The following is a 25,513-nucleotide window of genomic DNA, read 5'->3' on the forward strand; positions in this document are numbered from 1 at the left end:
TTCACTCCCACATCCAGACCAGCACGTTCCTGGCTCCGCACCAACATGAACATGCTTTGTCTCTGTTTGATTTTACGCACATTTCAGATGCTTGTTATTCTTCTTAGTCACTGCTGCAAAACAGGGAGGCCAAAAAATACTGCTTTGTGGGTTGTTTGATGGCTTTTTCTACCTTTTAATACCTCTGAGACCTGCATCCTCCCATCATCGTTCTTTTTTGCCTCTGTTCTCTCCAGCAGTGACATCCTGCCCGCCAGCACGGGAAGCTCAGCTGCTGTTCAGACAAGCAGTGGGAGGCAAAGTCTGGCACCCCAGGAGCCTCAGCCCAAGCGATGAGAGCTGGGTGATGGCTCTGCCTGCTGAAAAGCGGGCGTCAGCACCGAAAGCAGCTCACACGCTGCTCAGTCTGGCAGCGGTAGTGCGCCGTGGTGGAGGGCTCTGGAGGGGGTGGGTGCTGGGTTTCTCTGGGTCACGTCTGTCTCCTTTCTCTGGAAGTGCAAAAGTCTCCTCCGTTGCAAAGCTGCTTCTGAAGCTGAATTATTTCTCCTGAATCCAACTTGCAGAAATTGCACTCAACAGGAGACTTGCAATACACCTGCTTTTACACTAATTCAGGGCACTTTGCCTTCGTAAGATCAGCATCCCCTCTGAAGCAGAGAGATTAAATTTTAACCAGCTCCACTTATGACCCCAGACTGAGCCAAGACCAGATCCAAAGAATGAGCAGAAAGCACAAAGGGCATCCATCTACATGGACTCACAAAGATATTTCACAGCATTTCCTGGAGTGTGCAGATGCCCTTTTCCCCATCATCAGTGTGCAGTGTATGTGGTTTTGCTAATGTGGAAAAGCTGCAGCCACACAGATTGCAAGTACCCCTTCCCAGGTCAGTGCTGCATGCCTCACACCTGAAAATTCAAGAAGCAGCAGTGGAGCCCTGCTAATCTCTTGTAATGCTAAGAGAGACCCACAATTCATCGCGACAGCAAACAGTGGCACCTCCTGCCAAAAACATCTGGGCAACATCTATCAGCTTTTCGTTTCATTTAACTTCAGGGGATTTTTTTCATTCTACCCTTTGGCCATGACATAAAAGCCATAAGCTGGGTGTGCCAGGCCGCTGATAACACGGCTCTGCTGGGCACCCTGGCTTCCTCCCCTCCCTGCCATTAGTGCCGCACCTGTAGTAACACCACGCACAGGCTCAGCACTGTGCTTGCTCAGACTTGAGGTGCTGGGCTGTGTTGGGTACTGGAGCGATGGGTCCTGGGTAGCGCACGGGTAGGTAAAGCATCCTTCAAGGCACCGGCAGCCTTGTCGCCATCCTCACCCTGGAGGAAACCGCTTTTCTCAGTGACTACAAAATCTCTGCCTGGTCCCATCCCCACTGGGGTGATGCCTTCTACAACAGCAGCTCCAGCAAGGGCTCGCAATGCATCTGCACCACGGCTCTACAAGGAGAATGGGAGCAAGCACAAACCGCCTGGGGGTGAGCCCATCTCACCCCACGCTGCCCCAAAAGGAGCAGGAATGAGTTGTCCATACGCTGCAAGGCCCAGATTCACCTCTCCAAGCTTTGGCCATCTGCAAGAGAGGTGTCTCCTCCAATGTTTAGCTCCTCTCGGCTCAGCAGAGGAAGATGGTGCTCAGAGAGGGATTGGTCTCAGTCAGTTTGAGTCCTGATCAGGGGCTGGGCTGAAGCCAAGTGCTTGAACAAAACCAGTCCCATCATCCCATTGCCCAGACTCTGTGCAAAGCAGGTGGGTAAAATTCACACAGGAACAAAAGACTGTGCAGGCAGCAAACCCTAAATCCTGACCCTGACCGCAGCGTAGCACTGCTCCAGGGGACACAGCCATGAGCAGGCTCTGGAGACAGGAGGATGGTGATAACATTGGATGTTTTCCAGAGCTCCTGAGTATCCAGGGCAGCCCAGACAAGGAACACTGCTGGGACTGAAGAAGCACGCAATAGAGAAACTTTATTAATGGCCTCATGACAAGGTCTCAGACCACAAAGGCATAAAACGTCAGTGAAAGATACACTGCTAGGACATGGCTGAGCATGCAATACAACAATTCTGTGCAGTTTCTTTGAGTTATTTATCTAACAATTCTTCCTACTGCAGTAATGACCTAACCATTTTCCCTGGCATGTTTAAGTTGAAGACACATTTTGGCAGGAACAAGTAGTTATTGTAATGATGCATCAACAAAACACGCTTTTTCCCTAACTGTAGTAAAGACACCAGATATCACTAGATACACTTTGAAATATAGGATAGTAAACAGAGACACCCAAGGATGGGGAATGTTATCTCCCATTTTAGTTTGCTACTTATAATTTTAAGCAACTTCATATCCCTTAAGCTTTGGGCTTCTATTAAGGAGACAGTATGGGTGGGGGAGCTTGTTTACAAGTTACTTTGCTATAAAGAACCTGAATATGTCTGCATTGCCTTTGGTAAGAAATCAGCTCATTCAGAGGAGAATTGCTGAATTCAATTTCTGAGCCCATTTCCAAAGAAAATAAGGAGAAACCCAAAACAGTTTCACTGTTTTCTTCTTGGTATACTTTAAGAAAACAAACCCAGGCTGAAATCTTAACAAGGGTTGGCATTTTCTGAGGAGCCTAAGGGAATAAAATCTTCCAAATCATATTAAGAGGGAGATAATCTGGTCTCTTTTGCAAAACCACAGCAGAAATGTGGAATAACTTGCCACTCAAATGATTGTTTTGCCCTTCAAAGGGTGAAATCCAGCCCTGAGCAGGGGGTACCAAGCACACAAGTAACAAAAGCGTTATCCCGCCTGCTTCACTGGATAAATTTCACCCTACAGGCTTGAACCTGCTCTCAGTGGAATGGTTCCCACTAAGTTCAACAGTGCAGGATCAAGCCTTAGGCATTATGTGGCAGGGTCAGGTACTCTGGTATGTCTTATTCCAATTCATTCATTACTGCAGAAATTTTGCAGCCAATTTGTCCTATAAAAGGAAGGCAACAAGGCTTTTCTTTCTATGGTTTCCCTCCTCCCATGTAATGGATGCCGTTGATCTTCGTTCCTGTAGTTACTTCTTGGTGCTTCTCCTGCTGGACGAGGTTGTGGTCATGGTGTAGGATATGGTGCTACCCCCAGGGGAGAGGCTGAGCGCCCCGCTGCCCATGCCTGCTCCCAGGCTAAGGCGTCCTCCACTTCCTCCTCCCAGAAATCCACTGGAACTGGCATAGCCACCTCCACCGCTGGAGCTGAGCACGGCTGTGGCACAGAGAGAAGCAAACCAAACGTGAATGCCAGGGAACTTCAAACCCAGTTTGGCACTCTCACAAAAAGTGCATTTTTAAATTGCAGCAACCAGATGAAAACTCTCTGTGATCTCCTGCAAAACACAGGGCCCGGGACACTAATCTCTTGTTACATTTTGGCCCAGAGCATTTATTGTCTGTGCCAAGCCAGATGCATGTGAGGGCTGAGCAGTCCATCCCCTTCTCCATCATTCAGTCTGGCTCAGGATCTCCTGCAGCATGGAGAACCCCATACCATAAACACATTCAGCTCATCTTTTGGTGCACCAAAGAGGCTGTGGGCATGTAGTTCACCAGCTATCAGTGGCAATTAAGTGAATGAAAAGTAGAGCCACTGGTTTAGAGCTGTGGACAGCATCTCCAAGATGCCAGCATCTGCCCAGTGTCCAGGCAAGGTGAATATGCAATGCTTCCCAAGCTGGAAAGACACCCTCTACCGTCACCTTTGCACTAACTTCCAGTCCAGGCAATGCCCTTTCTCATTAGTACATTTTTCTCCATGCAAAAATGGGAGGAAAGAAAGATCAATATTCCCCCAAGTTAAATTTCATATAGATGAGTTAGAGCTGAAGTCTGCCATAGAGCCAGCAGCACTATCAATTGTCTCAGGGGGGTCTCATTTAAGAAGGGGGCTATCTGGGTTGCAGAAAGGCAGGACACTATGAGGCCCAGCTGGTCCCCACCTGCATTTTCTATAGGCACATGGCTACGTGTAACTATTATAAATCATGAAATCAACTCACAGATGTTGACGCTGCCAACTCCATCACCAGCCAACCTGTTAGAGAAGAAAAACACAAAGGCAAAAAGGAAGAGGACAGGTTAGACTCTGCATTACTCAGTGTTCCCCCAGGGCCTCAGTGCTGAAGATGAAGACAATGGCAGTGAGTTATTACCACTGTTGTAAATAATTCAGACAAGATAAGTGTGCCATCCAGCGCTTTGTTCTGGCCCTACATTTACAAGCTCTGTTATCACCTGCGGGGGGGCTGAAAGAGCACAGGAGCTCTGTCCTAATTCCACGGGGATTTAAGCCACTTGGAAATTTTCTGCTACAGCATCAAATGTATGATGGAAAACAACTTTTTTCTTCTTTGCATATTTTCACCAAAAGTATAAAATTTTCCCCAGAACTTGCCAGTTTGGCTCTTCAGCCAAAGCGTTTTCAGGACCAAAAATAAGTTTAAAATGCAAGGTTTTCTCTTCTGTATTTCCCTGCAGAAATTGGAATCGGGCCCTCACAATGTGCCCAAGTGATGGGAACAAAGGGCTGGACCCTTCCTCATGTAAAACACACAGGCTGCACCCACCTGCTCTCCTCTCCCTCCAGCAGCTTCCTGTAGGTCGCGATCTCGATGTCCAGGGCCAGCTTGACGTTCATGAGCTCCTGGTACTCGCGGAGCTGCCGGGCCAGGTCTGCCTTGGCCTTCTGCAGAGCATCTTCCAGCTCGGCCAGCTTTGCCTTGGCATCTTTGACAGCCAACTCACCACGTTCCTCAGCTTCAGCAATGGCTGCCTCCAGCTTGGCACGCTGCAGGGACAGAGCAGAGTACATCAGTAGGAATCTCACCTCCTTGGTGGAAGACACTACTGCCCATGGACTTCTGACATCTACTGGCCAGACAATCTCTGTGTCTCTGTAGAGCCCTAGAGCCATCTGCTCAACTTAGATCCCTACAGTTTTATGCCCACATATTTTTGGGGGAACTGGGAGGAGATCAGCCTGCAAAGGAAGCTCATCTCATCCCAAGATACGTTCTTCTGAAAGGCAGACCCTACTTCTCTCCACTGCCTACGTTTTTGGAAGACTTTCTTCAGGTAATCCTCAGCTTCTTAAGCTCACCCACACCACACATAACAGCACAACACTTAGGGTTAATGCAGGCTCAAGTTTTCTCTCCTATTATGCCCCAGAGCTTGTTCAGAGCCAGTTAGTCTCCAGCAAGCTTTGATGTGAGGCAAGCATGGACTCGAGCAGAGCTGCCATTAACAAATAATCCAGACCAATCCCAAAAGCACCCCTGTGGGGCCACATCAAGCTGGCAGTCGCATCCTCAACTGTGCCCCCTGCACCTCCAAAAAAGCTCCATGTCTGGCAGGAAGGGCTCACAATGAACAGATGTGCTTTTTACTCTCATTCATTATTCAAGGGAGCTGCACCGGGTCAGCTCTTTGCTTGCAAGTGTGTGTTGAAGCCTTCCTGCCCTGAAACCAAACACACACAAATGGATGAATCACAATAGCTTATCTCCAGCTTTGAGCTCCCTGGTTATTCACAACCAGTTTTCAGCCCTGAACATGGTCTGAACCACTCAACTGGTCTGGCTTTCACCAGCCATTTGATAAAGTAGTAACAGTCCCTGGAGAAAGCAAACAGAACTCCCATACAGCTGCAAAATTCTTTTATGTGCTCAAACACGGTGTTCCCTTCTGCAGAAAGGATGTGGACAAAGATCCCAGAAGCAAGAGGGTATGAGGAATGTGTGTGGCTGGGAGGGAGGCCACATGCAGCCTTGCCCTTTGGAAATGGCTCTGCATCACTCCCCTTCTGTACTCCCAGGTTGCTGGCAGACTTGTTCTCACCTATAGTTCAGCTGCCTCTCAGCCTTTCATTGCTCACAACACACTTTCTCCCTCCAGCAGAACTGATGTCTTTTGAGGTGAGCATTGCAGCCACCCCCAAACTGCTTCTACAGATGTTGTGTTACACCCAGATCCCTGGCACGCTTGTTGCTGCTAAATCCACTGCTCTGCAGCAGAAGAACAAGGGCAGCTCCTCACCTGGGCCTTTGCATTTTCGATTTCACCCTGCAGCCTCTGGATCATGCGGTTTATCTCTGTGATCTCATTCTTCATGTTGCGCAGATCATCTCCGTGTTTCCCAGCAGTGACCTGCAGTGCCTCGTACTGTGACATAAAACAGTATAAGAGAAACGGATGGAGTCAGACTGGTAGTCAATTAGCCAGCTAAAATCTCTCCCACTCATGACACACAGGATACACGTACTAGCAGAAGCTGTAACTGCCTTTATCTCTCCCATAACTCACCTTGCTTTGGTACCAGGACTCGGCCTCTGCCCGGCTCCTGTTGGCAATCTCCTCATATTGGGCTTTGACCTCTGCAATGATGCTGTCCAGGTCCAGGTTTCGACTGTTATCCATAGACAGCACCACAGAGGTGTCAGAGATCTGGGCCTGCAGCTCCTTAAGTTCCTGCCAGTTGCATTAAAAACAATACCATTAATCACTGACTTTTAAGGGCCTCTCTTTTGGAAGCCAGTTAAAGAGAGAATCTGAGAAGAAAAGGGAAAGGGAGGCAGATAAGAAGAATTCAATCAAAACATTAAGTAATTAGAAGGAAACCAACTGAATCACATCAACCTTGCAAAGCACAAAGTAACAAACAACAGCAGAAATTAAGTTACTTCTTATCACCCACATTTTGACAGCAAGGTTAGTTTACCCCACTCCTGAGATAAGAACCCAGCATGAAATGCTAGTCCAAGAAGCTTGAGCATCAGCTTCACAACAAAGCGAGGGCCAAATTCCACCATCTCACCCAAGGATCCAAGTGTCCAGTTCAATCAAACTCTTATCTTGCAAATAATGGGTAAGATAGAGGTGTCTTAGACAAGGAGCTTTCCTTTCTCTCTCTCACAGCACACAAACACACAAGCACACACCAGCACTACAGCACTGGCTATAATACACTGGTTTTCCTTGTTTTCACACTAACAGCATCAAAAAAATAATATATATCCTGGCTACATTCACAATAAATCCATCTCACATCCCAGATAGGGAGAAATCACTGTGACAATTCACAGGATGTGCGCTTTACTTGCAGGCTTATTTCTGCTTAGACAAGGGAAGACTCCACGTCTCCATTGCCTTTTTTGTCTCTGGAAACAGCACGTTAATTTTCTCAGTCACCATTCTCTGTTCTTCACCCACTGGTGGAGCTACACTGCAGCACCCACAAGAAGCAGAAAGGACCTTACCGCTTCATAGAGAGCCCTCAGGAAGTTAATCTCATCTGTCAGGGCATCCACCTTGGCCTCCAGCTCCACTTTGTTCATGTATGCGGCATCCACATCCTAAAAAAGTGATAATCCATTGAGATTGCCATAGCTTTGATGACTAAGTCCACCCAGCCTTTGATGGCTTCAAAAGCAGCCATAAACCCATCAAGTTCCCCAAGCTGTCTGCTCTCCATGTCCGTCTGCTCAATGACCCACCATGTCCTAAAAATTACCTACCAGTGTACTAAATATTGCTCGTGTGCAGGATCCCACATGTTCTGTAGGGTCCCCTGGACCTGTGTTTGCAAGTCCACTGTCAGTGTGGACAGTCAGGGAAGGCCTTAGGAAATGTCCCAAAGAAAGACATAGCCATAATCTATGATATCCATGGGACCTGGCACTCCTTCCCAGCTTCCTATAGAGACTTCAGTGCCTACACTGAGGCAGCCTTTAGGCAGAAATGAGAGCTGTAATTCTTCACCTGCAGGTCTTTAGGCACAGCTGTAGCAAAGACAGTGTAGGGGCAAAAGGGGGAGAAGGGCTGCAAACGTATATGATCAGTCCCAGGTAACATCCATGGCACGCACCTTCTTGAGCACCACGAACTCATTTTCCGCTGCAGTGCGCTTGTTGATTTCATCTTCATATCTGCCAGAAAAAAGGGGATTGGTGTGAAGTTAAGAGCCTGGGTTAAAGGAAAAAACATCACAGATAAGAGTTACCCTGATTCCCTTCTCTCCCCCTCCATTTCTCTCTGTCAGCTGCTGCAGCGAAGCCTATGACTTCCCCAAGCAAGCCAGCCACAGGCAGAAGAGGTTTGCTGTATCACTGTAGCATGTGTAGTATTTGCACAAGAGGTACCAGCTGTATTCCACAGTTCCAGTTCCAGTCTCACCCGGGGTTTGGATGACCTGATGCCTGAAAGCTGTTCTGGTCCACGCTGCCATGACCACTAACCTGGAAAGCCTTTCTCACCCATGCCTTCCCACATTCTTCAAAATTCACTGCACTTAAGACAATTTCTGCTCCTTACCCTCAGTCATGGATAGCTGCAAGATGGCAGCCTATGTCCTGAGGGTCTCAGCTTTTTCACTTGCCCCTTGAGAGAACAAGTACAAATGCAGAAGAGATGCAAGCAGATTCAACAAATTCCTCTATGCTGATCAAAGCACCTGCTAATGTTACTTTCACTGTGCACTTCCTTATTACAGACATTTGAGAACATTTTGCAGGTGTCAATCGCCTGCCTCTGTCCTGGTAAGAGCCAAGTATAATTATTCTCATTCCGCACAGAGTCGCTATGCTTCAAGGTCACACAAACTTCTGATATTGGCTACATCCCTTCCTTAGGTGTTCACCTTTAGATGTAATGAGCTAGATCCTCAGCAGATAAAAATCATGCTCTGTTGACTTTACGGGAGTTCACTGATTTGTACCACTTGCAAGCCTGGATCTCAGAGCCTGCCTTACACCATTCTACGTACAGCCAACCTGCTGAAACAAACAGCAAGAATCTGCTATATGAATCCTGAAAGTCATCCAAGGAACAGAGCAGGAACCAGCTTCTCTGGCTGTTTCAGAATTGCCGTTGCCAAAATTAGAATACTGGTCTATTTATTTACACAGTCCCTGCATGGCTAGCACTGTAATCTGCCTTCCAAAGTGCGAGCTACTTCACTTTCAACAGCCTTCATGTACCACCCCTTCTGCTCCACACTGGAAGCTTGCCCATCCACACTAGCCGAAACGGACATTATCCCTTTCGAGGTCAATGATCTGCATCTGTTACTATTGCAGAGTAATATATGACCTGGAAATTACATGACCATGCCGCGTACGCACAGCTTGCAGTGCAGAATGGATAATCAGAGATAGGTAAAAAGGCTGAACTATTCTAGAATGGTTTGTCAAATTCCTCATTTCCTGGGGGAAGCTCTGCCAAGCTGGTCAACAAATTGACAAATCATTCAATATTCTCCATTAACTCCCAAAGCGCCTCAGGAAGCCCAATGCACTATCACACCTTGGCATGCCCTGCACCAAGGATAGCATGAATACAGCCTGCTCCTACACTTGCTTACTTTGAACCACACCCCTAGTCAATGCAGTTACTGAATAAGGGACTGAATCTTAACCCCTGGAGCCTTGTGCATATAAATCTCCTCCCCTACCCCAGATATAAATGGAGAATTACTGTGTAAATTGGACATATGGAAAAAGCAGCAACAGACACATAAAGAGCTAGTCATGTTTTAGGTATTCTACTTAGAAGATGAGATTTTCTTCATATAAATGGGGAGAAGCAGGTTCTGAACTCCAGTTACTGCATCCTCACTCCCTCTACTGCACTAGCATCTTAGGCTCCTAATTACTGCTTCCTTTCTCTTAGCATATACAGGGTTTGGTTTTACACGGACCTGTAAGCTGGAGGAATAAATATGCACCTGTACACCTTGCATTCATGTGACATGCAACTAAAATTAGGGCCATAATTCCTCTGGGTGCAAACCAGCTCCTTGCTGCTGCCTTGCAAAGATGCAAAGTACAGCTGTGAATGAGCATGGGGTGGAAATAACTGAGCAGGGTTGGGGAAAACATCATCCCCATGCACCTCCTTGGGAATCACTGGCTATTGACCTTCCCTAAACACACCCTGGGGATTATCAGATCTCTTTGTTTTCAGTTCCGGCTTGATTCAGTATGCCAGCTCCCTCTTTTCTTTCTCCCCCTCCCCCCCCCCCTTTTTTTTTAATTAAAGGCATTCCCCTGTACAGCTGGGTTGGGCACAGGCTGGGACAAAGGCTGCTTTCTTCATGGGACTCCTCCCAGGTGACACGATTTGGACTGAAAAGTCACTTACAAATCGCAGATCACCTGCTCCATTACCTACCCACAAAACAAGCAGCAGTTCACCCGCTGCCTGCCAACCCGCTGAGCTCCCATGGGGTTCCTAAGGACCCAAACTGGCACGTCCAACCCAAAGTATGAAGCCATCCCTGAGAAGGCTCCAAAGCAAAGCCAAGAGGATAGAGACACTGAAGACCATGTAGGAACAAGGTGCCAGGAACAACAAGCGATCCAGGCAAGAAGAATCCAGGCAGCTTCCCTAGTCTAGATACCTAACTCGTGGCTGGAAAAAAATGTCCATCCCTAGCAGAAAAGCTGGGGACATCTCTGCCAGAATACTGACCAACCTGCTAGCTCAACTACACCATTAGATTGGAAGATTATACGTTACTTGGACTTGAAATCCTCAACAAGATCCTGCATGTTCTTCAGTTCGCCCTCCAAACGTGCTTTGTCATTCAACAACCCATCCAGCTGATGTCGCAGGTTGTTGATGTATGTCTCAAACATAGGAGCAATGTTACTCCGGGTGGTCTTCTGGTCCTGGAGGAGGCTCCATTTGGTCTCCAGCATTTTGTTTTGCTGCTCCAGGAACCGGACCTGGAAAGCAACCAAGAGACATTTGTGAAAGCTGGAGGAAGGGGGAGCTGACACTACAGAGTTTGGATCCTGAGGGAAGGACAGGCTGTGGATGGTATCTGAAGAATTTAGATTGCTCATACGAAGCACCTAAACTCTGGAGGGTGATAAAGACCATGAGGGAGCACTGTTACTCTGAGGCTTGGCTTATGACTTTAAGGCTTTGTATGAATTAAAGATAAGCAGATTCTGCTTGCCTGACACTTGACAGAAGCCATCCACAGACCTCAAAGTCATCCAATTACTCAAACTCCAGGTCTGGATTCCTTGCATTTTGAGGATGCCAAAGCTGAAGTTTACACAGGACATAGGATCAATTAGTGCAAGACAGTAAAGCCACAGAGGTACAGGGCAGTGCAAACAAACACAGCAAGCTCTTACTTATGTCAAGATACGTTCTACTGGCACGATTCCTCTCCAAGAGTCCCCCTCCTCCCTGAATTTGGTGGTGGTGTGCTTGAGTGCAGATTTGCTTTTTAAAGCCTGCACCCACATGATGGGCAACACCAGCTGAATAAAGGCGGTACAAAGCTGGCCTAAGCAGGGCAAAACCCTTTACTCTCAGTAAATGCAAGCAGGGCTTTAACAAGAGTTATTGGATTGCAGCAGGCAAATCCTGAGCCCATTTGTGAATCCCTCACTGGGTTAAGCAAGCTTTGGGTCAGACCTGCTTTTAAAGCAGTGTCCACAGAGCTATCAGTCCTTCCAACATCTCACCTTGTCAATGAAGGAGGCGAATTTGTTGTTGAGTGTCTTGATTTGCTCCTTCTCCTCCTTGCGCACCCGCTGGATATTGGGGTCAATCTCCAGGTTCAGGGGCGTCAGGAGGCTCTGGTTGATGGTGACCTCCTGAATGCCCCCACCACATCCTATGCCTCCGTAGCCGTATCCAGAGTGAAAGTTGTAGGGCCTGGCAGCTCCAAGGGAGAACTGCTGGACAGAGCCGAGGTTGTAGAGGCTGGAGCTGCTAAAGCCACCTGCCCTCCTTAAGTTGACACCTCCTCCTAGTCCACGGGCTAAGGAGACATTGCTGGCCCGCACTTGGCTGATCCTTGGGACAGCTGCAGAGCGAGAGCTGAAATTCAAAGGCTTGGACATGGCTGCTCCAAGGGTGTTTTCAGTATCCCTCACCCTTCAAAAGCTCAGGGAAGCTGTGCTGGAGACCAGGGAAGTGAGTGAGTTCTCCTGACTGCTTCTCCTTTTATCCGTTAGAAAAGCTGGGCTTGGCCCAAGGGCAAGAGGGATCATTTTACTGCCTCGGAGATCTGGGTGTGCCTGGCTGCCTTCCCACCCTCCGTCAACCTGCTGAATTTGAGCAGGCGAGAAGGGAAGGGCCAGGGAAGGGACAGGACTCACCTGGTGCCGTGTCCCCATGCTCAGACGTGGCTTTGTTCTGCACCACCCTTCGCCTCTGCCACACATGCAGCCAAGGGACGTGAAGCATGGGCTCTTCTCAGCTCCCTTCACAGAGAGTTAGAACAGCACAGGTCCGAGCCCTGTCTCCTCAAGGCTTCTCCATTCCTCCCCGCTTGCCTAAATGGATGCTGAAATGAGAAGAGGGGGAATACGCATTTATTTTTAACTCTATTGCAGAGCAGGTAGCTCCCCTGTGCAACAGCAGAAAGGAGATGAGGGGCCTCAGCTTAGTGCCAGGTCATGCCTAGTTTAATATAAACCAAAGCCAGCTGCAGCCTTGGCACACACATTGTACTCTGCCAGCAGCACCCAGCAAGTCTGCGCCAGGCAGGGGAATGAGGGTGGCAGTTGGGAGATGCTGCAGCTATCCCTGGACACCATGGTTTTGCTTTCTCTCTCCTGTTAGTGCTAAAATAAAGATGGTTTAGGTGGGTTGCACCCTGCACATGGAAATATGCAACATGCTAGTCCACGCTCAAGAGGAGACAGGACGGGCTTCTGCTTAAATTTCTGGGTTCCTATGCAGAAGAGGCAGAGACAAAAATTAGTTTTATGGGCTTTCTGCATTTTCAAATAGCCTTAAAAGGGACAGGTCTCTACTATCAGGTTGTAAATCCTCCAGGAGAACTTCAAAGTTTGGCCTGAATGTGTCACCCTTCAGCGCTTCCCCTCATCAGGACAGCAAGATAGCGCTAGCTACATATTCCGGCCACAGCCCATTCAAAATATGTACTTCCTTCTTTGCGGGAAGAATACAAGTTGACTGGAGATCCCAGCTACTAAAAGGAAATTCTCTTTTTGAAGGAGGGAAAGGGGGAGATTGAGCCAGACAGAGACATATGAGGCAAGATTCTTCCCTGCCCTTCAAGCTGGCTCGACTTCCACCAGCAAAAAAAAAAATAATCCATTGAGTGTAAAGCAAACTTACGTGTTACACACACCCAGCTACACTCGACCTGATGCCTGATGCAGACAGGCTAGGGTTCATTTCATCTGTACATAGCTAGCAACAAGGCAGAAGCCTCCAGCTGGTTTACATAGCTCCAGGTTCTTCCGAGTTCACAGAGAGAGACAGGCTGCTCTCCTGCAACTCCTCTGGGTTGGCTTGAGAAGACAGGGATTGAATGTGAATGTGTGATTTAGAGTCCGACACTCAGGCAGGAATAACTCCCACCAAAGTAAGGCCCAGCTGCTGGATTTTATCAGGTTGCATTCCAGCCTCAACTCCTTTGTATCAGCAGACAGGGATTTTTTGCACAACAAAACACGCAAACCAGAAAGCAATCCAGCCAGGTAAAATACAAGCCTGCTGTCAGATAAACTATCATAAAGGCAAAGCTGTTCTCAGCAGCCTCAGCAGAAACACCAGCTCAGCAGTAAGAGAACTGAACTTCACCCTGGTTTGCACTATCAAGGGCCAGATCAATGAAAAGCCATTTTCCCCATTGAAAAGCCCCATTACTGGCATGCAGCACCACTGATTATAGGTAAGGATGAGTCCATTTCCCATTCGAAGTTCAAGCTTTTTTTTCTGTACCATTAGCAACCTAGTCAATGCAGGAGAGACCAAGGAAAGCTTGCTGCTATATGCTCCCCAGCTCCCAGTGTCGCAGCTAGCCAGTTTAGATCCCTTGCACTCCTCCTACAAAGTGAACATTCCCCATTTAAGTCTGGTTTCAAGTCAGGGTAAATCAGAGCAGGATGCAGCGATCCATGGATGTCGCCAGTTTGTTTGTGTTGTTGGGATGCCATGGTAACACTGCATAGTTTCACAACCGCAGGGACTCTAAATACTTCCAAGCCCATGCGAATGACCCCCAGGGATTCAGGTTTGGTAACACAAAAGACACGGTATTGACTGGTTAAACTCCCTCTTGGGGAACATTGCGACTGTTGTGCTTGGTGTCACGACGGAACAGCCTGCCACTGTGCACCAACACTCACAAAGCCAAGACTCACAAATGATAAATCCCTCCATAAACTCTTGGGAAAATGAACCAAGCTCTCAATTCCAGCCCAGAAAGTGAAAAAAGAAAAAAAAAAAAATCAAATATGGTCATGTCCTAATGGAAGAGGAAGAAATCTTCACAGGTGAGCAAAATTCTGTGTTAAAAACATGTTATTATGCTGATCAATGATCAATGTTGGCCTGTTGTTTCCACATCTTCTGTCAATATCCCATGGGCTATCTCTTGCTGTACGTTTAGATTGCAATGTTTGGATTAAAAGCTCTGTGGAGCAGGGAGTGCCCTTATGTTTTGTGTGTGCACAGAGCAGTCCTAGTTTGTGATTACTGCTCCAAAGTGCTTCAGCAGTGAGTTATAAATTAATTAACATCCTAATGACAAGCAGTGTTTGGTGGTCTCATGATTGGGGTATCACAAGAGAACAATGGGGCACTCATGGGGCTGTCAGAACAATGCTGTCAAACTGTTGTTCTTGCTAACAATACCCAAAAGTGATGCCAACACAGCAGCACTTCCACTGACACCTGCAGCCATAAAACTGCTGTGCTGAAGATTCCCACCATGCTGCGATCACAGCTCGCCCTTTCAGGATCTAAGTAGCCTCACTAATAAAAATTTCCAGCTCCTTAATAATTCCTGCCAATATAGAGAGGGTGCTCCAGAGAGAACTTGTTCTTTTACTGTCCCAAATGCAGGTACTGTATTTCAACAATCTGATACACAAATGACCCATGTTAGGATAAGATGGCCACCTATCATGAAGTTTTATTGATTTGTTTAGTCCTACTTCCTGTGTCACTCAGTCTATAAAAAAATATAATGATACAGCTCTTCAGCCTAGTATCTCAACAACAGGGAAGCAGCTTTTCCAGAAAGGCAACGGCTCGCTGATGTGAAGGATTCATTTGTTCCAAAGGCTGGTACCTCGGTACAGTTCATTGCTTTGCAGCAGGAACCCTCCTGCAATAACTCAGGGCCTTATGTCTAATTTGAAGTCGTTTAATGGGTGTCTTTAGTTTTCTGCCACTGCCCACTTCCGAAGCACTTAAATGGCTCTCTTGAACCTGGTATGATTTCCCTATTAATGCTAAGTCACCACCCTCTTAGTCTTATATTGGATAAACTGAATGGGCTGAAATCCTGACACATTTCATAAATAAGTGGCTTTTCTGAGGACCTGAAATCACTTCTATGGCCTCTCTCTACTCCAGTGCCCTTGGCACGTGCATCAGTATTGTTCGTGCTGCGACTTCATGCAGTTTTACACGTAGAAACTGCATTTTGCTCTCCACTTTTACAGCCCCGCAGCTGTAATGGCCTCAGGTCTCAATCAGTGCTAGAGGCTGGTATGACGGGTCTTACCTAAACTACACCGTGTCTTCCAGCTACACCTCTCCTTTTCACAACAAAGCGGAACAGCCCGAGTATTCAGGGGGGCACCACGGGGACCGGTAGGAATAGCTGGATGCAGCTTGTCTGGGATGACAGAGCCAGCTGCTGCAGACCAGAGGCAGCTCCATGTTAACAAGGCTTCCAGCAAGCTCCTGGCCCTCCAGGAGCTGTATCTCACCTTTCCTCCTCCCTCTGCCTGCTCCACTGAGGCTGGGAAGCTCTCGGCTTGGCTCCTTGCTGCCTGGCCACTCCTGGGAAGCTGCCTGCTGCTGGCTGTGTAATCCATCACTGAGAAACACCTCCCTGAGCTCAGAATTGGCCACGCTCATTCTGCTATCTGAAACACAAAAGGAGCGTTGGTCCAAACTCCAAGGTGTTTAGCTAACAGCACAAAACCACTTGCCAGGCACCTCCAGGAACAACTTGGACTCCCAAAGGAGTTGCTGTCGCTGGAGTCGTGTGTCATCCCCCTGCCTCCTCCCCAGCATCTTCCAGCTGCTCAGCACAGCAGTGTAGCTCCCCTGCCCCACGGATGGAGCCCCACACGCCTCCTGCCCTGTTTGCAGAAGGAGCGTTTACAGCCCACGCTACAGCTGCAGCAGTGGGAACCTCTGCACGTTGCCATGAGATCCTGGACAAACAAGCAAACCCAGCCCAGGCAGATGGACTGCAGGGATCCTTCCCAGGGACACAGCGTGTGGCAGGGCACCAGTTCATCAGAAAAGCTCTCTGTGCCTGACGCATGGTAGAGGCATTCAAGCTATGGACTTTCCCCCCCTCCAGCCTATTTTACATTCACCTAAAGCTGTTTTTTTCCCCTCTCCCCCAAATTACAAGAAATCATGAAGGAATAACTATAAATACAGTTATAATTACATATAATCATAATTACATGGATAATTTTTACATGAAAGTTGAGAGTCACTCCCACAGCTAAAGCCTTAAGGAAAAACAAACAAACAAACAAATTAAAACACTACAATTTTCAAGGCCAAGGTGAAATTGCCAGCCCTGGTAATGCTGAGCTCAGTTCTTCTGGAAACGGCACGTCTCAGAAGAGGCTGGAAAATCCATGTTCTGTCCTCACAAAAAAAATCACATGCAACTTTTGAGTCCTGCCCATTGAATCTGTTGGTCTGTTCAAGTTCCTAACAGCTGATCTGATCTAACCTCTGTGGATACTCACATGGTACAGAGCAGGCAAGCCAGGTCAGATCAGAGTCCATCTATCTCAAGCCAGTAATACATGTTGGCCAGCCCCAAAATACAGGGCAATTATGCAGTGATCCTTCCTCTGGCCACATTTCTCCAGCCATCAGCTGTTTAACTCTTCCCAAGTTGGAGGTTGCATCTTGACCAGCACATTTAACTGCTGCTGATGGTCCTCTCTCCCCATTGTTGGTCCACTCCTTGGTTAAACTCATCCCTGCTCACTACAGCCTGCAGCAATGAGATTGCATGTGGCATGAGAAGATCTTCCCCTGCTCCTCTTTTAATTAACTCAATTGCAAGCTAATGTGCCCCATTCAGAGCAGATGGAAACTGTGAGGTCATTTCACTGCAGTCAAGGGAACACCACCAGTTTGTAAGAGCTGAAATAAAACCAGTGCAACAGTACTCAGCATTATTACAGGAGTTTGTGGGCCTGATTCATGCCTAGGTGAAAGGATAATGCCGCAAAGTAAACGGAGCAAGGAAGGAGAGAAACGATCTAGCACAGTCATCAAGAAGAAATGCTCTTATCAAAATTTTGTGTCACCAGACACAGCTTGGGCGGAGTCAATGGCATGATGCCACTTTACACCAACTGATCCTCCAAATCCAGGAAGGATTAAGGTCTTACTTCCCCCAAAACACTAAGCATCCAACAAGACAGCCATCCTAATTCACCTGTGTTTGTACAGCCCTTGGCGCAATGTAATTGTGGACAATGACTGGGTTTCTTAATAGCTGCCACAACACAAATAACCACCTTCACCCTGGTGACTACACGGGAACAAAGATGCTCCACAACCTCTGGCCCCAATTATGAATTCCAAGATCTTTTGCAAAATCAAAGCTGTCCAAACACATCTGTTACCCAATAAATGCTCCTAAGGAAGAAAAACAACAAAGAAACACAGAACTGTAAGTAGTGTTTTAGAGATAAACTATCCTGCAGGTAGGAACTATGTGGGAGAGGCAGGAGTAAAACCCGTATCACCTCCATCTACTCCCTATGCACAGAGCAACATGTTACCAAATACGTGGCTGCAAATATTCATTTGAATTTTCAGGCCACTGGATTGCAAAAACTCCATCAGATTCAGTGTAAACTGTTCTCCTGCTACAGAAGGCGGTTCGTACCAGCCAGGGTTTCCAGAGATGGTTTCTCCTGGACAAGCAGCAGGGACATCCACAGCAGGGATGTTTTCCATGTGCAGCTACAGGAATTCAACACATTTGACTTGTAGAAATGGGAGGTTGTAGGATCTACCCAAAACAGCTCAACCTGTGAACACATGAACAATTTTGTGAAGGGCAGAGAAGCAGAAAAGCCAAGGCAGAGGGGCTAAATGAAAGAAGTGTAGGACCTCCTAGCAAATGAGTCACTGTCAGAGGAAGAGAAAGGCAAAAAAAAATTCAAGCGATTGATTTGTTACAAGTATTTTATTACAGCTATAATCACCAAGCTGAGATAGGGTGTAACCATATCTCTGCTTACAGAGGGGCTAATTCAGCTCTCAGGGAGACAAGTTTTTTCTCCTACAATTGCAAACACTGGAAATACAGAAACAAGGAGAATCACGCTCCCAAGATCTGGGCTTCAGCACTTCCCACCTGTTTGCTGTTGCACCAGCCTGGTATTTTATCTCAGCCAGTAAGACACACTAGTCCAGCACCCAGCTTTTAACCCAAATATCGCAGAGTTAGAAGCTTCCAAATGAAAGCCAAAAGGAAAGCGAAACGCCTCCTTTCCTCTGGTCTTCTCCCAGTTTGGGACTTGCTATCAGGTTTTAGAGTAGGAGCAAAGGGCAAGATTACAGCCTTGGACCAGACGGGGAGCCAAGCCCTGGGTGCTGATAGCAACAGAGGGTGTGGTAGCCCTGTGTCAGGCACCATCATAATCAATACATTCAATGATGACAATAATTATTATAATTGTAATTATCTTGCACCTGCCCACATTGCCTATGACATGAATGACTCTTTCCAGGTCTGTAGGAGGGGAGGGAAGATCAGGTCCAGCATTGCATGGAGCTGGGGCTACCCATGGCCACGGCTGCTGCTCAGAAACCTCCACCGGCCCCAGCACCCGACCGCCTCCTCCCTACACCCGGCAGCACCCCAAAGCCACCTCCAGCCATCAGCTCCACTTGCAGCAGGTTTCCACGTTACACGAGGACAGCGTGGGAGGAGAGAGGCTTGGCAGGAAAAGTAGAAGAGGGAAAACAGTGCCAAGAGTGAGAACAGCTCTCCACGATGCCGAGGATGCTTCCTTCCCACGTACCGTGGGCTGCACAACTCTTCAGCGCAGGGGAAGAGCTTTACCCGGTACAAAAAAAGGCATAAGTGCCCTTCAAGGCAGGACTGAGCTTCGAGTTTACCGCGTTCACCAGGCGTGCACCAGGCATGAATCAGTCGTGCAGAATTTGACCCCAGGAGTTAAAAATCAGGATGAATCAGATCTGGTACCAGATTTAAGAGGGATTACAGACTCGCTCCTGGGCTTAGTGCCGGTGTGGCCCTGACACATGCACACACGTGGGGTTGCACGGAGCTGTCGCACAGGCACATGCAGCCTGGCCGTGCCATGTCATAACCATCCTCACAAAGCCAAGACAGAGTGAAGCAAGCAGGCGATTCCTCCTTCTGCCTCAAGGTGCTGACTTGGGTCTGTGCCTGCACTGGGTGCACGCTACGAACCTGTCGAGCTACGCTACAGGGCACACTGTTTGGTGCCAAAGTTTCCCTTGCAGACACGTCGGAACGGCAAGCGGCTCCCAACTGCAGGCTGCATTGCTAAGAGGAGGCTCCAGGAGTTAACCGGCCCCTGGGGGTAACCCAGCACCAAACCCACGCCCACGGCAACTGCCCCTTTGCAGCAATTCAAGCACTGACCAGGAGCAGAGCTGGCCGTGCCCTGCACCTCTCTGCGCTGCGGAGGGGTTGGGTTGCATCATTTGGGAAGTATGCAGCATGACAAACCGCCCCAGGAGAGCTGTGGTGAGGTATAGGCATGGCCAAACGCCCGCTTTGCGTTTATTCCAGAAAGGTGTTGGTGGCACAAGGTGAAAAGTGGGAGACTGAGATCCAATTTGTGTAAGTGGCCAGGAAAAAAAATAAAATCAGACCTTTTGCCTGATGATTTGGGCATGTGGCCTCTGAAAAGTGCAGGCACAAGGCAGCCTCACTCAGCAAGTGAGGGGACTCCAGCACAAGGAGCTCCCACCCTGATCTTCATGGGATCCCACAGCAAATTGTCCCTCAGTTTGTCCCAACACAGCTGCGGCACCAAGCAGTGACACCATGCCCTTCTCCCATTCCCACCCTCACCATGCCTCTCTGCTCCTAGCTTGTGGCTCCCACCTGATGACAAATGCAGCAGGAGCCCAAATCCCTGTCCTCACAGAGAAAAAAATACACCCAAAGACATCTCACCTCATGTGCTGTCCCTCAAATTTCGGGGCTCAGTCCCGCTACACTAATTTTAGGAGAGAAGCTGCTGTAGGCTGGGATTGCTCCAATCAGCCACCAATTCCCACCTTGGGGCAAAATGATCTGTTTCTGCAATTCCCAATGCAAATGTCCACCTTCTAGCTACCACTCTGATGTCTTAGGTCTCCCCCCCACCCAACTCCCCAAAAAAAGATCCCAGTGTATTTTAGTCTCAGAACCTGCATGTTGCAAAACAGGTAGATGGCCTCATAAATATCCATGCAGCCTCATTAAAAGCTAAAGGTTCGCAGCACCCACTGAAACACAATACATCATTATTTATGCTGCAAACCATGTGAGAATGACACACAATGCAGAAACAAAATGCCTAATTAAAAGTGACACAAGAGCACCGAGCCAGATTGTAATCAGAGTGGCGGATACTGGGTGCTGTCTAAAAGGAATGAAGTCATTTGCTCAAGTGTGGATTGAGAAACACTAAGCAGTAAATCCTCACATTGTGTGTCTCATTTATGCTCTTTTTATAAGCAGGGACACTGAGAAAGGAGAAGCCATTTGCCAAAGTAACAGGACAGGTTATTAGAAAGGGAACTGGCAACATTCAGGCTCCCAGCATAGCTCAAAGAGTGGTTGACAAGTGGGGATGACGGACAGCTGAGAACACATGGAGATTCATAGACTTTGGGACAGCCTTCAACTGAGAAAATAAAGCAGCAGTTTCTAAGATGAAGCAGAGTCCCTTTATTTGGGAGGTGATATGATACGGCTGCCTGGGGGAGATCTAGTGCCCAGCAGCTGCTTCCCCAGCCCTAGGCACGGAGAGTATCACCCAGCCTCTTTGTACAGTGGGAAGGGAAAAGCCTGCAGCACCTGAACAGAAACAAGTGATGTCACCACCACTTAATTAGTCCTCCTTATTTTTTTTTCAATACCTGAAATTTCCTGGAAACTACGTGAGCAAAAGCGCAGCAGATGGGTTGGAAACCTTCCTGAGTGTGAAGCAGATGTGGGCGCGTCCCATCCTGCCTTCCAAACCCTTCTATAAATTCTTTGCAAGTGACGTCTGTTTTGGGGGAAGTGATCTAGATGGCAGGGTTTTAGCTACTTGCTGTTTCACCCAGAAATCAAAAAGGAGGAAGGAGGGAAGGGGGTTGGCAGGAGGAGGGGGATGCGGATGGCTCTGGGCAGGCACATAAAGGAATGAAAGGAGCAAGAGAGTATGGAAATGTGACACTAGAAGGGTGGATGAGCACGTAAAGAAGGAATAAGTGAGAAAGAAGGAAAAAGTAGGGGTGGGGTGGAGCTGGGGAAGGCTGCAGAGCTACCCCCAACCCTCCCCCAAACCAGGGTCCACAAAGAGCCACTGTCTGGGGTGAAATTCTCCCATCCTCAGCCACCATGCCCCAATCCAGGCACAGGCAGGGTGGCTACAGCGCTTCCATCAGTGCCCATCCACCGTCGCCCAGGTTTAGGGAGGGTCAGACAAGGAGAGCAATGGCAAACCACATGCGTGCCCAAATCAGCATGCAGCCTGTGGTCACCGGCGTGTCCCTGGCTGTCCTACCACAGCACTGGTCTGGGCATGCCTCCAGCCCAGCCCAGCACCTTCCCTTCTCCACCGGGCACTGCAGAGATGGGCTGAGAAACAGAGCTGAACTACGGCGTCTCTGCAATCAAAGTCCCTCACCACAAACCCAGCTCTGGGCAGCGTTGCTGGCCCGTGACCTCATATAATCAACCTATCTACAGCCTACGCCACTGAACAGGTAAATGCCTCTCCTGTCACAGGATAAGGGCCAGCAGCCAAATTTAACAAAAACAAAACAAGCATTTAACAAAATAAACCCTCTTCTTACTTTTTTTTAAACCTGAAGTGAACTCAGTGGACTGAATTGGCTCTCTGGAACTAGGAAGCTGCAGCTGCTCTGCCTTGCCCTACCTGCGGCCACAATATCAGCCATTCCCCTGCGATGTGTCATTTGGTTTAACACACACAGCTCCCACTCCAGACGCTCCTCGCGTGCCTGATGAGGCTTAAATAAGTCCTACTGACCCACTCATTACCTCCGCAGCTCTCTGCATCCCTCAGCCCTGTCTCTGTCTTGCTTAACCTTAATCATTCGGATTCCTTGGGGCAAATGCTGATTCGTTGTTTATGCTTCATACACTACCCATACCTAATAAACAGCAATTACTTATGGAACCTTGATAAATAAATTATTCTACTATGCGTATACATACTGAGCCCATAACCCTAAAATGTGATTTTCCAGATGGCCAGGATAAATCTCCATGTATCAAGGGACATGTGAAAAGACTCTCTAGGTTTGTCTGCAAAGATTTAAGCACCCCCAAGCCACCCTGTGATGGTTTAAGCCACGCTGTGCCCATCCCCAAACATCAACCTATGAAACAACCACACTGCAAACTCAAAGCAACACATTGCCTTGCTCCAGACATATCCAGAATGGCAGATCCTGGGACCGCTCAGCATTTTTGGATGGTGATGACTCCATCCAAACAGAGCAGGAGACAAGCTAGACCAGGCTGCAAGGACACAGGCAGCAACACTACGGCAATAGAAGGACACAGCAGGTTAGCTGGAGGTGACTGGACCCTTCATTGCATCCTCCAGAGCCTTCTCCACCTTGTACCACCCTCCTCTTGTCCCCATCCTTTTTTAGCTTGTTTTGCTGTGTAGCCAAGAAGGCTAGCACCAAATCTTAAAGCCCGATTTTAGAGACCAGCCCATTCCAAATTGAACCAAATACCTGGCCAAGGAGGAGCATCAAGAACATCAGCAGAAAAGGAAGAAACACCCTGACTCAGCACTGCCTCTCCCATAGGGCAGGGAAGACAACAAGGGAGAGAAACAAGTAGCAAGGCTTTGGCTGCCAATGTGTAAAGCAGCCCTCCTTTCTTCATCCTTGAAAAGACAGCACGGGGTGACAGGTTTCTGCACTAAGCGCACCTACAATACCAAAGAGCAGAATCATTTCAGTATCAGGCCGTTGGGCATTGCCATGGAGCAATGCCCTGGCTAGACTGAAATTAGCGTCCCACTGGGACCCAGGACCACGAGCAGCAGTGTCCCCCCCTTAACAGGGCAAGCTTGGATCCCCATCTCACCCATCTGCCTAGCAGGTGGGACAGCAGGAGCTTCAGCCTTGGCACCTAGAAAGGAGAGGTTAGAAAGCGGGTTACTCCTCTCTATGCAAGCTCTTCCCACACATCCTCATATCACCTGCCAGCAGAGATGACCACTTGCAAACACTTTCCTTCGAGGGTTATTGCAAATTATACCCATCCTTCTGGAAGGAGGTAGAACTTTGAAAAGCCTTGCTCATCTCAGAGTAGAGTGGCCCCAATGCTCCCACTGAAAAATAGCTTTCCACCCTGCCTTTCCCAAACATTAAAGGCAGCTTTAATCCTAAACCATCATCCTTCTGCATCTTTCTGTTGCAGAATGATTCGGCTCCTGCCTCTAGCATCTAACAGAGAGTTTATGGGATATAGTACACGATGCTATGCAGGAACGGGGACTCAAAAGGCATCAAGCAACATGTTACAATTAGATCTGATCACCTGAAGAGTTTTTTGTTTTGTGCTGTTCTGCACTGGGAGATGCTATTTCAGCCAAACTGGATATCCTCACAGGCTGGATCCAGTGTTAGAAACTTCATTTCAAGAAAAAAACAAACAAAAAAAGAGGGTAGAGAAAGAATTGATACTTAAAGGAGAAAGGAGTTGATGCTCAGGCAGATGTGGTTGCCGATGCAACGACCAGCAGTGCTTTCTCTGCAACAGTGCTTCCTGGGATCTTGCAAAACATAATCGTGCAACATCCCACCTAGCTCAGTGCAGAACACTGCTCCCAGCCACTATTAAATTGAACTAGCCTAATTTCATCTCTATCTCCTTCCCTCAGAGGGATCATTCCTAGGGAGCCATCAAAACTGCCCTCAGTATGAGATGAAGCAAAAAACCTGCCAGGTGACCCCATGACCTGATGCTAATCAGGAACACTGATGTGCCTGCAACCGCAAAGCCACAAACCGGCAGCCCACGATGAGATAGATCATCTCACCTCACCTTGCAAGAGCCATGAGCTTTGTCATCTCCCAGCCATAAATTTTGTCTTAGTCCTTAAAATAAACCATCAGGACTAAACTGAAAAGTCCTGACAAGGATCCGTTGAGTGAGGGAGTTGGTATTCAAATGGATCATCAGGGGAAACATTTTCCCTGGGAAGGGTGTTTTGGCAAGATGGACATGCCACGTGAAAGCCCACTGTTCGTGGCAAAATACTGAAACTACACTTGAAGAAAAGGTTAACCCTACTGGAATGGGTCACCTTCCTTCTGAAGTCCTTCCTAAGACAAAAACTACTACATCGTCAGATATGTTTCTTGTTGAAGCAGGTCTGTGACAGATCCAAGCTTTCTTTTGTCTCACTTGGCAGGGAAATTCCCAGCTTGTCTTCCAACATGGGGCAGAACCAAAACAGCAGCTTTCCCACAAAATGGAAATTCCAAATTTTGGCCAGAGAAGACCATCCCCTTTCTTGAGAAGACCACAATGCCAATAGACAAAAAGACGCAGAAACGGGTGTTGTTCTGTCCTGATTTTTCACATGAGAAACTGAGTTAAAGCAGGAAAATACTTTCAAGAGAGCTTTGTCCAACATTGATTTATACCTAGGTCCAAACAGGTATTTAAGGGCGTGCCACCTTAGCTGCCTAGAATTCATTAAAAGACAGTGGTTTTTGGTGTCTCCAGCACCAGCTTTTAAAGCGCTTTCAAGGAGCGGGAACACAGCAGTCAAAGATGGACTTGGGCACTTTTAAGATCCAACTCTGTGTCTAGAGGTTTTGAAGGTCTCTGTTGTTGCCAGACCAGATGACTGAATAACCTCAGGACTCTTTGTCCACACCCAGGGGTCTCAAAATGAGACCTATCATCCCTAAAACACTAAGAGCACCAGAAGCTTCTGTGATGTGCCCACGTGGTCAAAGGAAGACCATGAGCACCTCTAATGATGATGAGCTTGAGATGTGTTTCCAAACTCCTACCTTTAGCCAATTCAGGCTCTTTCCTTATGATTTTAAACCGCACCCCCCTCCAAAAAAAAAAAAAAAAAAAAAAAAAAAAAAATCACAATTCCTTCCTGCAGATTCTGGCTAGAAACCAGCCAGGGGCTGAACCCAGGCGCCATGCGCCAAGCACTAGTGCAGCAGCTGTGCTCAGAGCCATCCTCCCCAAGCCT

The 25,513-nt window shown here is 47.9% G+C and overlaps 1 protein-coding gene across 4 annotated transcripts in view; it reads right to left on the reverse strand.

The window, feature by feature from the left end:
- Positions 1-1,970: 1,970 nt before the first annotated feature.
- Positions 1,971-25,513, reverse strand: part of LOC142040952 (keratin, type II cytoskeletal cochleal-like) — a 59,518-nt gene continuing 35,975 nt past the window's right edge. The window contains exons 3-13 of one of the 4 annotated variants that reach the window (XM_075049397.1): positions 15,767-15,925; positions 12,170-12,357; positions 11,531-11,874; positions 10,566-10,774; positions 7,915-7,975; positions 7,307-7,402; positions 6,354-6,518; positions 6,087-6,212; positions 4,616-4,836; positions 4,049-4,083; positions 1,971-3,258 (exon numbers count right to left, since the gene is read on the reverse strand). In XM_075049397.1, coding sequence (XP_074905498.1) covers positions 3,071-3,258; positions 4,049-4,083; positions 4,616-4,836; positions 6,087-6,212; positions 6,354-6,518; positions 7,307-7,402; positions 7,915-7,975; positions 10,566-10,774; positions 11,531-11,874; positions 12,170-12,257 — 1,533 coding nt within the window. In that variant the 5' untranslated portion in view covers positions 12,258-12,357; positions 15,767-15,925 and the 3' untranslated portion in view covers positions 1,971-3,070. Of the gene's footprint in view, positions 3,259-4,048; positions 4,084-4,615; positions 4,837-6,086; positions 6,213-6,353; positions 6,519-7,306; positions 7,403-7,914; positions 7,976-10,565; positions 10,775-11,530; positions 12,358-15,766; positions 15,926-25,513 lie in introns of those variants that run through there. The other 3 variants (XM_075049396.1, XM_075049399.1, XM_075049398.1) reach the window with 3 other exon arrangements.

This window comes from Buteo buteo, chromosome 17 (genome assembly GCF_964188355.1).
Source record: "Buteo buteo chromosome 17, bButBut1.hap1.1, whole genome shotgun sequence".
Lineage (NCBI taxonomy): Eukaryota > Metazoa > Chordata > Aves > Accipitriformes > Accipitridae > Buteo > Buteo buteo.